Source organism: Marmota marmota, unplaced genomic scaffold (assembly GCF_001458135.2).
Source record: "Marmota marmota marmota unplaced genomic scaffold, marMar, whole genome shotgun sequence".
Classification (NCBI taxonomy): domain Eukaryota; kingdom Metazoa; phylum Chordata; class Mammalia; order Rodentia; family Sciuridae; genus Marmota; species Marmota marmota.
Window position 1 is genome coordinate 32,025,526 of NW_025999977.1, and position 16,678 is coordinate 32,042,203.

The 16,678-nt window shown below is 33.2% G+C and overlaps 1 protein-coding gene across 1 annotated transcript in view; it reads left to right on the forward strand.

Moving 5' to 3' along the window:
• Strn (striatin) overlaps window positions 1-16,359 on the forward strand; it is a 104,386-nt gene extending 88,027 nt beyond the window's left edge. Inside the window, exons 14-17 of the mRNA XM_048804947.1 lie at window positions 1,457-1,597; window positions 8,881-8,988; window positions 10,297-10,383; window positions 10,475-16,359. Of these exons, the coding sequence (XP_048660904.1) occupies window positions 1,457-1,597; window positions 8,881-8,988; window positions 10,297-10,383; window positions 10,475-10,644 (506 nt within the window). The 3' untranslated portion in view covers window positions 10,645-16,359. The remainder of the gene's footprint in view (window positions 1-1,456; window positions 1,598-8,880; window positions 8,989-10,296; window positions 10,384-10,474) is intronic.
• The last annotated feature ends 319 nt before the right edge of the window (window positions 16,360-16,678 follow it).

The window sequence follows — 16,678 nt, forward strand, 5'->3', positions numbered from 1 at the left end:
AGATACTTGGGTTGCTTCATTTTGGGCCTATTATGAACAAAGCTGCTAGGAACATTATATATTTTCATTCACTATAGGTGGGTAGAGACCTCTAAGTAAAATTGGTGGGCTTTAGGATAGGTGGGTTTTTGTTTGTTTAAGTATTTATTTTTTAGTTTTAGATATTTGGACACAATATCTTATTTTACATTTATGTGGTGCTGGGGATTGAACCCAGTGCCTTATGCATGCTAGGTGAGCACTCTACCACTGAGCCACAACCCCAAACCTATTTGTTTTGTTTTTTAACTTTATGTGAAATTGCCAATATTTTCCCACTGACTGGAATATGTGAGAGTTCCATTTGCTGTAGTGCCTTATCAACATTTTGAGGTGTTTTCAGTCTATTTAATTTTAGCCATTCTGGTGGATATGTAGTAGTATTTCACTTTAGTTTTTTTATTTTTTATTAGTTATTGATGGACCTTTGTCTATATGTGGTGCTGAGAATTGAACCCAGGGCCTCACACATACTAGGCAAGTGCTCTACCACTGAGCCACAACCTCAGCCCCCCACTTTTTAGTTTTAATGTTGCATTTCTTTGGTAACATGTTGAGCACTTTTTTGTTTCTTAGTTGGCCATTCATATATCTTTGGCAGTTCACTTATTTTTGAACTGTTAGCTTGCTTTAATTAGATGTTGAGCCATCAGATTATTCATTTTATATGTATTATTTTTTATGTTTATAAATATGCTCTAAGATTTAACTGTTCTACACAGTAAATTTAAAATTTTTTCCCTGAGTTATCATAACTTATTTTTAGATTTTTAGATTTTGATATGTTGCCTGAATTTTGAATTTTAACAAATTATTTCTTATCTAACTCCTTAATTTTACTGACATAAAATTTCTAACAAGAGATGAATTTTTTTTTTTTTTTTTTGATGGTACTGGGGTATCAAGCCAGAGCCTCACATGAGCTACACAAGCACTCTACCACTGAGTCACTCCTCCAGCCCAATATGGATTTTTTTAAATGAAGAAATATGATATGTCAAGAACTATGTAATGTTTTGAACAACCAACAATAAAAAATTAAAAAAAAAAAAAAAAAAAGAATTTCCCTTGGGTGACTCTAAGTACCAGATTGAGATGGAAATAGCAAAATTTGTAGTCCCTAATTGTTTTCCATTTGCTTTCTAAATCAAGGTTTATAGTCCATGAATATATTAGCAGAATAGCAGGTAGAAGATACATAAAACAGGTAAGGACAATAAGAGACTAGGGCAGAAAGTTGCAGAAGAAATAGTGTTCATTGAGTGTCTATGAAAAAGTTCTTGTTTTAATGGTAAACTTTATGTACTTCTTAAGGAAATCATGCTATTACTTGAGCATATTGCTACATTTTCTATATTTTGAGCACATTGTCAAATAAACTCTTTAATTGCCATTCTCTAAATATGTTCTCTTTTAGAATTGGGAATCCCTGCCTCTGTTGATCTAGTGAGCAGTGACCCGAGCCATATGGTAGCATCATTCAGCAAAGGGTATACAAGCATCTTTAACATGGAAACACAACAACGCATTCTTACTTTAGAATCCAATTTAGATTCAAGTATGTATGCCAATTTTTAATGGTTTGCATTTGGATCAGTTTTTTAACTTAATCAGTTATAACTTCCAGAGTCAACTATGTCATTACAAAATATTCTGCTTCCTAAAGCTCAGAACACATTTTGCTTAAAAGAATATAATGATTTACAATTGATTTTTAAGGGTTAACTTTTACATAGATTTATAACTATATTATTTGAAACAAGATTTGAATTATCCCACATATGAGTCAAGATTGATTTATAACACACAATTAATATTCAGTTCTGTTTGAAGAAGGCATTATTCTGAATAGAAAATAAAATCTGTTTTTAATTCTACCCTTTATTATATTTATTTTTATTTTTTAGAGGTACTGGGCTTGAAGTCAGAGGTGTTCTACCACTAAGCTACACCCTGAGCCCCCTTTTAATTTTTTATTTTGAGACAGAGTTTCACTAAGTTACTAAAACTGGTCTCAAACTTGTGATTCTTTTGATTCAACCTTCTGAGGTGCTGGGATTACTCATAATTTCATTTTTAATCAGCTTTATATTAATTATATAACTTAATACAGCTCACTACTAACTAGAATGTAGATCACACTTTGGCTATCAGAATTCCAAATATGAAACTTTTATTGGATATAGGAAATCAGGAAATAAATTGCTTTTTCATATTATGAAGAATATAATACAGAATGGCTTTTTTTTTGTTTTGTTTTTGTTTGGGTTTTTTGGTTTTTGGCTTTTTTAAATGGCTGCTGTCTATCTTTAGTTATTTTTATTTTTGGGGGGTACTGGGGATTGAACTCAGGGGCAAGTTTAAGGCCAGCCTCAGCAACTTAAACAAACCCTGTCTCTAAAGAAAAAGAGGGTTGGGGATGTAGTTCAGTGGTAGAGCGCTACTGAGCCACATGCCCAGCCTTATTTTGTATTTTATTTACAGACAGGATCTCATCTGAGTTGCTTAGCACCTCACTGTTGCTGAGGTTGGCTTTTGTGATCCTCCTGCCTCAGCCTCCTGAGCCACTTGGATACAGGCATATGCCACCACGCCTAGCTTCTATCTTTAATTATAATCCAGGCAAGCATAATTTAGGTTACAGTTGAAGAAAAAAACATACATGTATGCTGTTGTTTTAATCTGAGAACTAACTTTAAAAATAATTACATGAGTGTGTGTGTACTTGCACATGCATATCCAAACACGTACATGTGCATGCATGTGTGCTCATGTGCACTTACATGTGCACTCCCTCTCAAAAATTTCTTTCATTCCATTTTGGCTCTTTTCATTTTTACTTCCTAATCTGTTATTCTTTGTTTTTTTTTTTTCTGATAGGCTATGAGAATTATTTGGAGAAGTTGACTTGAGTAGAACTTTGAGCTATTTGGACATAAAAAAGAAAGATAAGAAAATAAAAATCTAGATTATGGAATTGTAAAAATAACTCTTTTGTCACGAATTACAGATTTTAGACTTTGCATTAATTAATTTTTAGCTTATTATAGGGACTAGGGATTTAATTTAGAAGTGCTCTACCATTGAACTACATCCCCAACCCTCTTTTTCTTTAGAGACAGGGTTTGTTTAAGTTGCCGAGGCTGGCCTTAAACTTGCAGTCTTTCTGCCGAAGCCTCCTTAGTTGTTGAGATTATAGTTAGTGTGCAACTGCACCCACAGACTTTAAGTAAATTTAAGTCATATTTAAATATGTGAATGAAGCACAGTAAAATAAAAAAAAAAAAACCAACAACATTAAATTAGGAAGGATGTGAGCATTTTTAAAATTACTTTCAGAAATTATAGCTATTTTTTTAAAATTTATATATGACAGCGGAATGTATTACAATTTTTATTACACATATAGAGCACAATTTTTCATATCTCTGGTTGTCTACAAAGTATGTTTACATCAATTTGTGTCTTCATACATATACTTTGGATATGTTGTATATATATTTATATATTTTTTAAAAAATTCCTGAGTGGCAAATGTTGATGTTTAATGACTACTACCAGTTGTTAAAATCTGGTGAATAAGATTATCTCTTTTTTTTTTCCCCCCTCCAAGAAGTGTGACCATAAAGTAATAAGACATTTTGCCTGGTGCTGGAAACATTTTTGGAAGAAGACTGCCAAGAATGTCTTTAACAAAAGCAATATTATTGAAATTAGTGATAGTTTTTAAATTTATAATATGCCCTGGCATTTCCTAAATTACCAGTTTTGGTACTTTTAGAGTTGTATAAAACACACTAAATTAAATTAATCTTTCGTTCCTTTCTACTGTGGACTATTTCTTTGTGATTTATAGTTGATTATGTTGTTCTACTTTGGAATTTAGTAGTCTTTTAAAAAAATTAAAAACCAAATATGCTTCAAGGTGAAAATGAATTTCATATTGAGTTTAAAATGATGAAGGATATTTGTTGTTACAATAAATTACCTCTCTTCCAATTGATGTCAATGGTAATTAGACTGTGATAAAGTCAGAGGTAGGTGGTATAGGTAAAAGGTAACTTGTGAACCCAGTAAAAAGGTGAATCATTGGGCTGTGGTTGTGGCTCAGTGGCAGAGCGCTTGCCTAGCACATGTGAGGCCTTGGCTTCAATCCTTAGCACCACAGAAAAATAAACAAAATAAAGGCATGATGTCCATATCCAACTAAAAAAAAAAAGTAAATCATTTCTAAATTGCAAGCTAAATATGAATATGTGGAGCATTGTTTTAGATTCATTTTTAGAATGGCTGCTAAGCCTTCAAATATTCTGATGTTCTTTGCATCTTGCCTGCTTCTCTGATTTACTCTAAAATGGAGGAACTTCCTTAAAATTATTATCAAGTAAGAACTTTATTTTGCTTGCTTCCATTATTTGATTTCCACCATATTTATTTTTTATCTTTCAAAGTACTTAAAGCTGTTTTCTACCTTCTGTCTCAAAATATATGAGATATTTCAATTAAAGTATTTTTGTTATTGTTTTTGTTCTGCCAAACATTAAAAAGTATTGCTCAATGGTGCATTATCTCTGGAAGAAAAAAATCCACAATCTGAATTTGAAACTAAGCATCTCTTTACATTCAATGTAGACAAATAACATTTTTGTACTGTATTTGACAATATTCATCTTCACTTTTTAAGATGTTATATTTCTAGAAACCACGTGAAAATTCAGTAAGAGTATACTATTTTTTAGCTATATTTTCCATTATGTAAACATAAATTTATAGTAACTGTTTTAAGATTTATATTTTTAAACTCTTTATTTTGAAGTAATTATGTGTGTATACATATATATTTATTATTTATATAGAGCTTTATAGTTATGCATAGTTGGTGGATTCATCCCGAAAAACTCAAATGCATGGAATTCAATTTCAGTCCATGAGCCCCCACTTTTCCCTTGCCCTTTTCTCACCCATCTTCCCTCCCCTGCCCCATTCTCCTTCCTCTACTAGACTTCCCTTTGCTCATTATTTATTTTTGATTGGTTCTTTTTCTTTCATGTAAAGGGTGAAGTTTCCTGTTGTATATATATTTATATATGCATATAACATGATTTTTAAAGAATTCATTCTTTATTGCCTCCCCCTACCTGTCCTTCCACTCTGCCTCTCAATCTCCTCCTTCTACATTATTGAGATCTTCCCTTTATGATATCCTATACTTTCCTCCCTTTTCATTTATTTTACTCTACTTTCCACATATGAGAGAAAACATTTGACCTTTGGGTTTCTGAGTTTGTCTTATTTCACTTAGCATGATATTCTTCATTTCTATCTATTTATTGGCAAATTTATAATTTTATTCTTTTTTATGGCTAAGTAGAACTCGTTTGTATGTGTTTATATATATGTCACTATTTCTTAATCCATTCATCTATTGATGGGTACCTGTATTCATTCCATAGTTTAATTATTGTGAGTTGTACAGCTGTATACGGTATATCAATTTTAAACCTTTTGGGAAAATACCGAGAAGTGGTATAGCCGGATTATATGGTGGTTCCATCCCTAGATTTTTGAGGAATCTCCATACTCCTTTCCAGAGGGCTTGTACTAGTCTGCAGCCCCATCAACAATGTACAAGAGTACCTTTTCCCCCCACAGTCTCACCAGCATTTGTTATTGTTTGTATTCACGATCATTTCCATTCTGACTGGAGTAAGATGAAATATTAGTGTAGTTTTGATTTGCGCATCCCTGATTGCTAGAGAAGTTGAACATTTCTTCATATATTTGTTGTCCATTTGTGTTTCTTTGGAGAAGTTTTTGTTTAGTTCTTTTGCCCATTTATTGATTGGGTTATTTGGGGAGTTTTTGGGTGTTTTTTGAGTTCTTTCTGTATTCTGGATATTACTATCCTATCAGAGGAGTAGCTGACCAAGATTTTCTTCTATTCTGCAGGCTCGCTCTTCATACTCTTTTTTTTTTTTTTTTTTTCGGTTGGGGGTGACTGGGGTACTTGGGCCACTGTAGGCACTTGACCACTGAGCCACTATCCCCAGCCCTGTTTTTGTATTTTATTTAGAGACAGTGTCTCACTGAGTTGCTTAGCACCTTGGTTTTGCTGAGGCTGGCTTTGAATTGGTGGTCCTCTTGCCTCAGCTTCCCAAGCCACTGAGATTATAGTGGTGTGCCACCATGTCCATCTCTCTTCATTCTTAATCATTTCCTTTGCTGTGCAGAAGCTTTTTACTTTGATGTCATCTTGCTTATTGATTTTTGTTTCTTGTTCTTTGGTGGGGGGGGTTGTTAAGGAAATCATTGTCAGTACCTATATTATGGATTGTTAACCCTGTGTTTTCTTCTAGCAGTTGCAAGCTTTCTTATCTATTCCTAAGCCTTTGATCCATTTCAATTTCAGTTTTGTTCAGGGTGAGAGATGGGGGTCTAGTTTTATTTTTCTACAGATAGCTATCTAGTTTTCCTAGCACCATTTGTTAAAAAGGCTACCTTTTCTATAAAATATATTTTTGGCACCTTTGTCGGATATAAGATAGCCGTAGGTATGTGGATTTTTCTCTGTGTCTTTTATTCTGTTTCATTGGTCTTCATGTCTATTTTTTAATAAACTTTATTTTTTTAAAATTGTAGATAGACACGATATCTTTATTTTATTTGTTTTTATGTGGTGCTGAGGATCGAACCCAGTGCCTTACATGTGGTATAACCCCAGCCCTCATGTCTATTTTGATGGCAATACCATGCTGTTTTGGTTAACAACAGCTCTATAGTTAGTGTATTTTCACATCAGGTATTGTGATGCCTCCTGCTTCGCTTTTCTTGCTTAGTATTGCTTTGGCTATTCTGGGTCTCTTATTCTTCCAAATAAATTTAAGAATTGTTTGTTCTAATTTTTCTGAAGAACGTCATTGGTGTTTCAGTGGAGATTGCATTGAATTTGTATATTACTTTTGGTAGGATGGCCATGTTGACAATATTAATTCTCCCTGTCCCAAAATATAGAAATTCTTTCCATCTTCTAAGGTCTTCTTCAATTTCTTTCTTCAGGGTTCTCTCTTGCCTCCTTGGTTAGACTAATTCCAAAGTACTTTTTTTTTTTTAAGGTTATTGTGAATGGATGGTTTTTCTTGATTTCTTCCTCAGCTTTTGGAATACAGCAAAGCTGTTGATTTATAGACGTTTATCTTGTATCCTGCTATTTTGCTAAGCTCATTTAGAAGCTCTAGAAGTCTTCTGGTGGAGTTTTTTGGGGTCTTCTAAATAAAGGATCTTGTCATCAGCAAACAGATAGTTTGACTTCTTTTTTCCTTATTTGTATCCCTTTGATTTCCTTTTCTTGCATGATGTCTGGTTAATGTTTCAAGGACTATATTGAATAGAAGTGATAAGAGTGGACAGCTTTGTCTTATTTCTGATTTTAGAGGAAATACTTTTAGTTTTTCTTCATTCAGTATGATGTTGTTGTTGGGTTTGTCACAAGTTGCCTTTATAATGTTAAGTTCCTTTGATCCCTAGCTTCTCCAGTGTTTTTAACATGAATGGGTGCTGAGAACATGGGCACTCTCTGACATAGAACATTACAGTGATTCAAATTAGGAAATTTAAAGTTGACAGAATTTTGTTCCATTTGAGTTATGGAATTTTGCCAATTGTCCCAATAATGTTTTTTATTAGGATACCTCCTTCCTTTCCCTGGATGGTGATATAATGATAATGACATAGCTTAATTTTGTGAAAATGTCAATTTTTCTTTTTTCCTTATTAAAAATACTAATAAATATAATGATAAATAAATAAAAATATAATGATAATGACATAGCTTAATTTTGTGAAAATGTCAATTTTTCTTTTTTCCTTATTAAAAATACTAATAAAAACCACTAATTAGGGCAGGGAATATAGCTCAGTGGTAGAGTGCTTTCCTCGCACGTGTGAGGCACTGTGTTCGTGCCTCAGCACCACATAAAAATAAATAAATATATTTTTTTTAAAAACACACTAATAAAACTTAATTTCTTCCTAGTTATTAATTCCCGTCTGATAAAAGACTTTCAGAGCAATTTAGATTGCTCAGGAACCAGTTTTGGCAGTCACCTGATTTGTATGATTGGAGTAGAGTTAGACATTAGACTAGGTTCTGGTTTTGTCACCTGATGTTAGGGTAATCACAACTCATTTTGGATCTTGGTGTATTTACTGATATGGGCCTAATATTGTATGATCTGCCTGTCTTATTGGGCATATAATTGAAATATCTTCGAAAACTCTTAATATTAAATAGTGCACAAAAAATACTGTTAGGATGTTACAGTGCTACTTCAAAATTCCAAACCTGGTGTGGTCCATAGTGTCAAATTATAACCATTCTTATGATGATGAAGACAACTCAAGAAGAGAAGATTTAAGGATTAAGAAGCTCTCTTTGTCATGTTTATCTTTAGATGACAACTATATGATAAAGGAGCTTTGTATATAAAAAGGATGAAATTTAAATTTAAGGATTATCTACATGCAAGTAATGATGAAACTTTATTTTAAAGTAGCAAAAATATCACAGAACAATGTAGAATGAGAAGTATCAGTAATTCTAAGCTAAGTCGTAGGTGGCACCCATAGACATCAGGTAGTGGAGAAGAAAATTCTAATTCTTAGGTGCCTCTAGATATGTCATTAAAGTGTAGCTCAATCAGTTTTTAACATTGAAATTATGGAAATAGAGAAAAGTGAACTAAAAACAAACTAAGGTTATACTATTTTCTTTTTCAGCCTCTTTGGTGAGTATTCAGTTCTTCTTGGTCTTGACTAGTTCGTGTTGCTCTTTTTCCTTTTAAGCAGCCAACTCTTCCTGCCAAATAAATAGAGTCATCAGTCATCCCACTCTTCCAATCAGCATCACTGCTCATGAAGACAGGCATATCAAATTCTATGATAACAATACAGGTAAGAATTTTCATGAAAACTATCTCTACTAAAATAGGCTAATTGAGACTTCTCTTGGTGGCTGCATAGTCAGGGACTAGGTACTACAACAAATGCTCTCCTTGTTCAGTTTCTGTTCAGTCCATTCAGATGCTCTAAAACCAGTCAGTCTTTATTATGCAATTTAGAATCACTTTGGTTGGTTTAACAGTGAGTAAATGGTATATTTACGACCTAGAGCCAATGATCACTAAGAACATAATAAAATGTTCATTCAAAATCAGTAAAAAATCATCTGTTGCTGTGATATGTTGTAATAGATGAGGGAAATGGAGAAATGTGTCGAAAGTAGAGACATTAGATTATTGTATTTGGGGCTGAGGTTGTGGCTCAGCAGTAGAGCACTCGTCTAGCATGTGTGAGGCCCTGGGTTCGATCCTCGGTACCACATAAAAATAAATAAATAAATAAAGATATTGTGTCCAACTGCAATTGAAAAATAAATATTGAAAAGATTATTGTATTTTATTTAAAATTGTTCAATTATTGAACAGCCTTATTCAGTATTCAGTTACTAAGTTATTGGGTTGCACTATTCAGTGTTGCTGATGGAAACCCTACAAATCATTTAGTTTGTTTTATTTATTTTTCCATAGACTGATCTTTTCTGTGTTATAATAAAATTTTGGTCCTGATTAATTTGAATTGGAACATGAGGCTTTTCCAGTTTTTATTGGATTACATTTCACCAGTGTAAAGGAAATTTACGAGGAGCTGTGCTTGGAGGAAAATACTCTTTATTAGCAGCCATATTTCCCTATGTGCTGTTGACCTTGCTAACATAGTGACTTTTACCGACTGGGTTTAGCTGCTAGTGATGAGTAATTTACTGTTCTTAATTCTTTTCTGTATGTTGTTTTCACCAAAATTATGGCCATGTTTTCTTTTGGTTTGTCTCGGTTTCATTCTTCTCTCTGAATTTGAATTATCTGTTCCCATATGCCCATATAATTTTTCTATAGCTAAGGGATGCAAATAAGTGATTAATAATGTCTAAGTTCTAATTAATGAACACATAGAAATTAATGAGTTCCCTTTTGTGGTTTAAAAGAAAAAAAATATAGTCTGAAATTTGAGCTGCTTTTTTCCCCTCAACATAATAATGATTAGAGGAAGTAGAGGAACATGTGGTTTTAGCTGACGGAAAAGTTGTTTATATAGTAAGGACCCAGAGAGGGATAATTGGAGGAACCAGTATAACATGATAGCTAGAATATGTGAAAGATGAGGAAAATCATCTATAAAGAGTAACCATTTCTTTTTCCAAAGGCAAACTGATCCACTCGATGGTAGCCCACCTAGAAGCTGTTACAAGTTTAGCAGTTGATCCTAATGGACTATACTTGATGTCTGGCAGTAAGTACATCAAATATAGATTATTTAACTTGTCCTTATCATTTTCATGTTAATATAATCTTTCCTTTCAATTTCCTTTCCTTTGGTATAGGTCATGACTGTTCAATACGTTTATGGAATCTAGAAAGTAAGACGTGTATACAAGAATTCACAGCTCATCGGAAAAAATTTGAAGAATCCATTCATGATGTAGCTTTCCATCCATCCAAATGCTATATAGCCAGTGCTGGAGCTGATGCCCTGGCTAAAGTCTTTGTATGACACCATGCATCATCTTCACTTCTAGCTCTTTATTAATAATCAGCTGCACACAAAAAAAAAGATACATACAGAAGACCAGGGCAAGAATCAACTCATCATGCCCTTTCGTTCTGCTGAAGGAGCACAGAGAACATTTGTTAAAGTATAGTTTTGCAATTCGTATACTGTTTTCTAAAATTAAGGTTTGTTCAGGTTGCTGCAAGCTCAGCTGAATCTTTGAGCCTGTAAACTCTTTCAAAATTTCCCCCAAAGATGCGCTTTTATTTCTGAAGTTGTTCTAATTCGCTAGGCAGGCCTGAGCGAAGATAGATTTAGCTTATCCCTATTGAGTAAATAGGGCATGCTATAAGGGATAATTAAAAGCTGGATGGCTGGGAAGGAATAAAAGAATGGAAACTTGGACCTACTTCTCCCCTGAGAAATCTTATTAAACACATTAGGTAATCAAAACATTAATCTTTACTATATCTGCTGTGCTAACCCTGTTGTGTATAATGACCAGACAGTGTTAAAAGGAATTTTTAATTTAGCTCTTCTTCAGCTGCTTGCATAAAGCACGTGATAAAGCATTTTACCTATGGGGGGGAAAGATGCAATAATATGTTAATTATATTATTATTCAGAAATGCTAAACAATTTTACTTTGCAAGCAGATTTTTATATTGTATTACAGTTTTGAAAGTAGATTTGGTACCGTTGTAAAGTTTAGCTGTCAAGCACTCACCATTATAAAGATAGTTGATAGAGTTTGCTTTTACTAAAGGATTAACTTATTCAGGTTTGAGATTCTGTTATTTTTAAGGGCAAACAGGGCATAGCTGTATAATAATTTCTATTTTAAAATTCACCTTACTCATGTGATATTTAATAGTACCAGAGTGATTATCTCATATTGATGAAATCTACCAGTGATTGAAAAACATGGAAGTTATTTGCTCGTATTCATTTGTCAATAGCCACATAACCATGCTTCAGATGATCTCTGCTTTTTCTTTCTTGTCTCTCACATTCATGCTGACACTTACCAAAAATAGTTCATAATTATTATGTTTTAATAGTCCAGAGAATATGGTTAACTTCAGGCAGCTGCTTTCAGAGCAGTTAAGTAAAGCAAACGTACTCCCATAATTTCTCTATTAGTATCTCTGAGAAGAACCACCTCTTGGAAATCTGAGTGGAAGATTTTATGCCACATGTTGACCAAAAGATCCTCTCTCCCTGCTCCTCCCCCTTGTTTAATTGGAATGCACTTTTTAATGCACAGTGAATCGGTATTGTTCCCTGGGAAAACCATGTCTTAAGAGACTGGGTTTCCCTGAGCCCACTTTACTTGTGACCCACATGTGGTCAACTTTTGAGATTCCTACTACCCTACTATCTGGAACTAGTGCCCTACCATGCAGAACCTTTCCCTAAACTTGTCATGCTCTTCATACTTTTTTCTTATTTGCCCCAAATGACAGAGATCAATCCAGAGAGTAAAATAAATTATTAATGTCTAACCAAAATGTATATCCAATAGACTATCAGTCTTTTATATATTAATACATATACATATGTGTGTGTATGTGTATCCATAAATATTTTAACCTATTAAAATAATTCCTATATTTCAGCCAGGCACCATCATGCTTACCTGTAATCCCAGCAGTTTGGAAAACTAAGGTAGGAAAGTTCGAGGCCAGCCTCAGCAGTTTAGTGAGATGCTATCTTAATAAAAAAGGGCTGGGGATATCCTTCAGTGGTAAAATGCCTCTGGGTTTGATCCTCATTACCAAAATAATAATAATCACAATTCCTACATTTCTATCCCCATATATTTCATCATAATAGCAATCTTCTGATGTGTACATTTTTCAAAGCAGAAACCTTGTGGTAATGTGGACAATAATTGACAATACTTTTTAAAAATTTTTCTGCTTATCTGCATCTAGAATTTTGTAATATACAGGCAAATTTTCATTAAAGTTATAAGACCTGTGCTATTTGCCTGATTGTTACATGGTCATGCTATAGTATTTTGATACAGCTTCTTTTTCATCTCTGTGCTTTGGTTAACATGTAGGTTTAAGAGACTTCTTTGTACAATCGAGTGAATTGACCTAGAAATAAGGTACCAGATGAATGCTTATCTTTCCATGAAAATATAAAATTCTACATTGTGTTTTGTAAATTGGATTGTTCACAAAGTGAAGAAAGGGTGTTGCTAACTTAACATTTGTAGAATACTGGAAAAATCCAGCCAGGTGCCCTTACATGGTATATTTATGATTGATGACTGCAAAGCTATTGTTCCACTAGTTATTGCTTTAATTACCTTCCAAGGTCTTGAGTGCCTGCTTTACTTGTATCACTGAAATTCTGTAAACCAAGACACTTTTTTTTTAATTCGTTTTATGCCTCATGGTTGAAGTTTTTCTGTTAGTGAAAATTAACCATGAGATATGCAAACTGTAATGCAAATAATGGATCTACTGGAATTTCCTTAGGAAGCCAGTCCTGTGCCATTGGATACTCCATATAAAAAGAGATTTTTCTACCCTTGCATTGTAAGATCTCAACTTAGAAAGGAACCTAAGCTATTGTCCAGTGAGCTGGTAGCATATGCATGTATTTGACTTTTCCCCCCAGCCTATTGAAAATTTAATAGAAATTCACAAAATGAACAAATTCAAGATTCAGTCATTGAAATGCTTTTATAATGGTTAATTTGTAAATATTTTGGATGAAATGTATTGGAATAGTATGAAAATCAGCAGGTGGTAGGGTCCCTGCCTTATTTTCATTATGCTGTGGATACATCTCTGGGAGCTTGCAGTACCCTTTTCAAAACTCAGCTGTCACATGGAGCTCATTTGCTGCTCAGACTATAGACAAATATTTAACATAAGTGATATAATAACCTTCAGTATTTTTCTATTGAACAAGTTTAGCAGTTTTTGCCATTAAACAGATAATTAGTTATGCAAAGTATTTAGCTTTTATAATCATTTTAGTTATGACTAAAAGGGGGAAATCGATCTGCATCACTGATAATGAACTTTGTGAAAAATTTTTGTTTATCTGATTATCTGACTTTCATTCCTTCAGTATTCTTGCTATAAATTTGTTTTGGAGATAATGATGAAGATTTATTTGAAAATATCTAAAATGTATGTATATTTTATAAATATATATTATATATATTGTGTGAATATATATAATATATAGACTATATATATATATATATAAATATAAACCATAGGTGCATTTTACTGTTTTTTATTTTCATTTTTGGAGGTAGTGTAACAGCAGATTATGATGAGTGTTGTGCTATTTGCTTTTGCAGTATAATATATAGTTCTAAATGTTTAAATTACTGTATATTCTATATTAATTATAGGCTAGCATGCTTGTTTTAAAGACTGTCATTCTAGTTTATTAAAATCTGAATGTAAGAAAACCTGGCTATTCAAATGTGAATTGAAAAATATTCCATTCTCAGTACTGAACTATTTCCATTGAACATTCAGGCTTTTTAACAAAATATACATCATCAAGAAGGCAATAGTTAGAAAATGAGAGGTGCCTTTAAAATATATATATACAAATGCAGCCTTACAGTGAGGATGAAGATTGAGTTTGTGTAAGGGGGTGGGGGTGGGGGGACAGTGAGAGAGAGTGTGTGTTTGTCAATCTGTGAAGGTCCTGATTTGTGACCATCAGTGTCTTTTTTAATGTAATGCTCAACCTCTAGGACTTCAGGGGACATTTCATGCGCTGTCTTTGTGCTCTTCCGAGCACCTTATGTACTTTCAAGAATTTTGAATGTGAATTCCTAGAAATTTTAGTAAGAGAATAAATATCTACTCTTTAATCATAGTCAAGTTCAGGTAAAAGAAAAGTTTTTGGTTCACCAAAATTAGGGGATCTCATTAATGTTTAATTTTTTTAAAGGCTTGCTGTTTTAGTACTTCATGTGTTTCCCCTTACATAAAAGCATGTCATGAAATTGTTACATGATTCAGATTCAGATAGTAAAAATTATTTTTAAACACCTGAACTAGTTAAAACTCCACCTGAGAATTGTCTTGAAGAATTTAAATGGCATCTCTCATATCTACCTCGTTGTTGCTGCCATTTTAACTAAAGCAAATTTTTATGACATCTGAAATGATAGTTAGATGCAATTTAAAAATCATGTTGGTGCTTTTCTCAGGCTTTATCATTTAAGTTGTATTGTCACAAATCAGATTGAAAGGTTTAGAATCACTCTTAGTTTTCCTTTGAAAGAATAGCTTAAAATTAACCATCAGTGTTGTGAGTGGAGGTTATCTCTGGTTGGTGTATGTCTGGGTGATGTTTTCAACCAAAAGACAAAATTGTTATTGAATTTACATGAAAAGAGTCCTAAATGTAATTTTATTCAGCTTCCTTTATTCTTTGAAAGCTGTTTCCAAACTATTAAGTACATTATCCTTCATTTTATTTACTCAGAAGTTGCCTCTAACTGCTATGTTACTTGTTTTTGTATGTAATTGCAGTACTTTGAGTGTTCGACACTGGGATTCTGGTTGTACAAAAGTAGTAGCTGATCGAAATATGTATATTTTTGTGAAATGTATTAATTCCTAAAATCCAGTTTTTGGGAAGATCCAGAAACTAACATATCTGTGTTTAAAAACAAAGAATAGGTCATAGTACTTTATTTGAATCATTTTTATTTTTGCCACTAAAAGCTTTTAATAGGCCATATTTGTCATCCAACTGGATCTCCATATCAGTATAAGGAATTTCATGTTGACAAACTATTTTTTAATTTCCTTAACATCACTTTTATTTTTATAATTAAAAAAAGCAAATGTTAGACCAAAAGAAACCCCTAGATTCCACCCATTTATTCTAGCAGTATTCCTCAAGTGGTGCCAGAGAGGTTGGAGTTTTCTGGATCTTTACTAGTCAAGTTTTAGATTTGACTTAACTGGGACCACAAACTTGTCATCCCTCTGATGCAAATTAGAAGGTTCATTTTAATTGAGATTAATGTCTGCCTGCATTTTTTAATAGGCTGTGAACCAGTGAGTGCCTTGTTAATGTAGAATGATTTTTCCCCTTGTTGAGTGTTAGCTCTCTTCGAAAATGTCTCAGAGAATGGTGTTATAATTGACTTGTGGAGAGCTGCTAAATTTGGTATCATCAGCATGAGAAAGTCTTTGGTCTGCCACATACTCCCTTCCCTGCTTTCTCCTCATTGTTGGGCTGAAGTTGGCCTCTTGTGAATAAACAAATACAACCCCCCCTTCTCCACTCACTTTTTTCAATCCAGATTAGGAGGTATCCCCATACCCATCCCAACTATATGATCCAATTCCTGTTTTTAGGAGGAACCACTTCTTTGTAATACTAAGTCTAATGGTTATTTTATGTCTTCTCAACTTTAGTTTACTAGAGCTGATCTCAGGGTATCATCAGTTCAGTTTCCTGAGTAACCCTTGCTCTCCACACCTAAGCCCCCAACTGGTGAGCCCTGGGCCTAATTGTTTGATCTTCAGGTATTTTAAATTTTAGTTAAAGTATCAATTAATGTAAATTAATCCAAATGCTAATTTTTGTGGTGCAAAAAGTTTCTTTTGTAAATTCAGGGTATGGATAAGCTAATGATGATAATCCATTTTTGGTGGCTCTAAGTGTATTATTTGTTTTTAAATAAAGTGTACAAATATAGATAATATGCTATAGGTGTCTCATGAATTGGAATATTTGTCAGATTTGAAATCTAGCTTTGACTTTGCAATCAGTTAAAATGCTTTAATACAATCTAATTTGGGGTTTTTATTGAAGAGGTATTAGAAGGGTGCAGAGAAGCCAAAAGGGTATAAGATAAAGTAAATATGAATCCAAAGTAATGAAACAGTCTTAGTTATTGATTGCAAGAAAGATGGAGAAATTTATCATTAGAGAATTTGAGGCTTTAGAAAGGCAGTCAAATTATCTCTTAAGATTGGGTCAGTGATACTTTGAGGGATATATGTATATTTAACAAATAGGTTTTGTG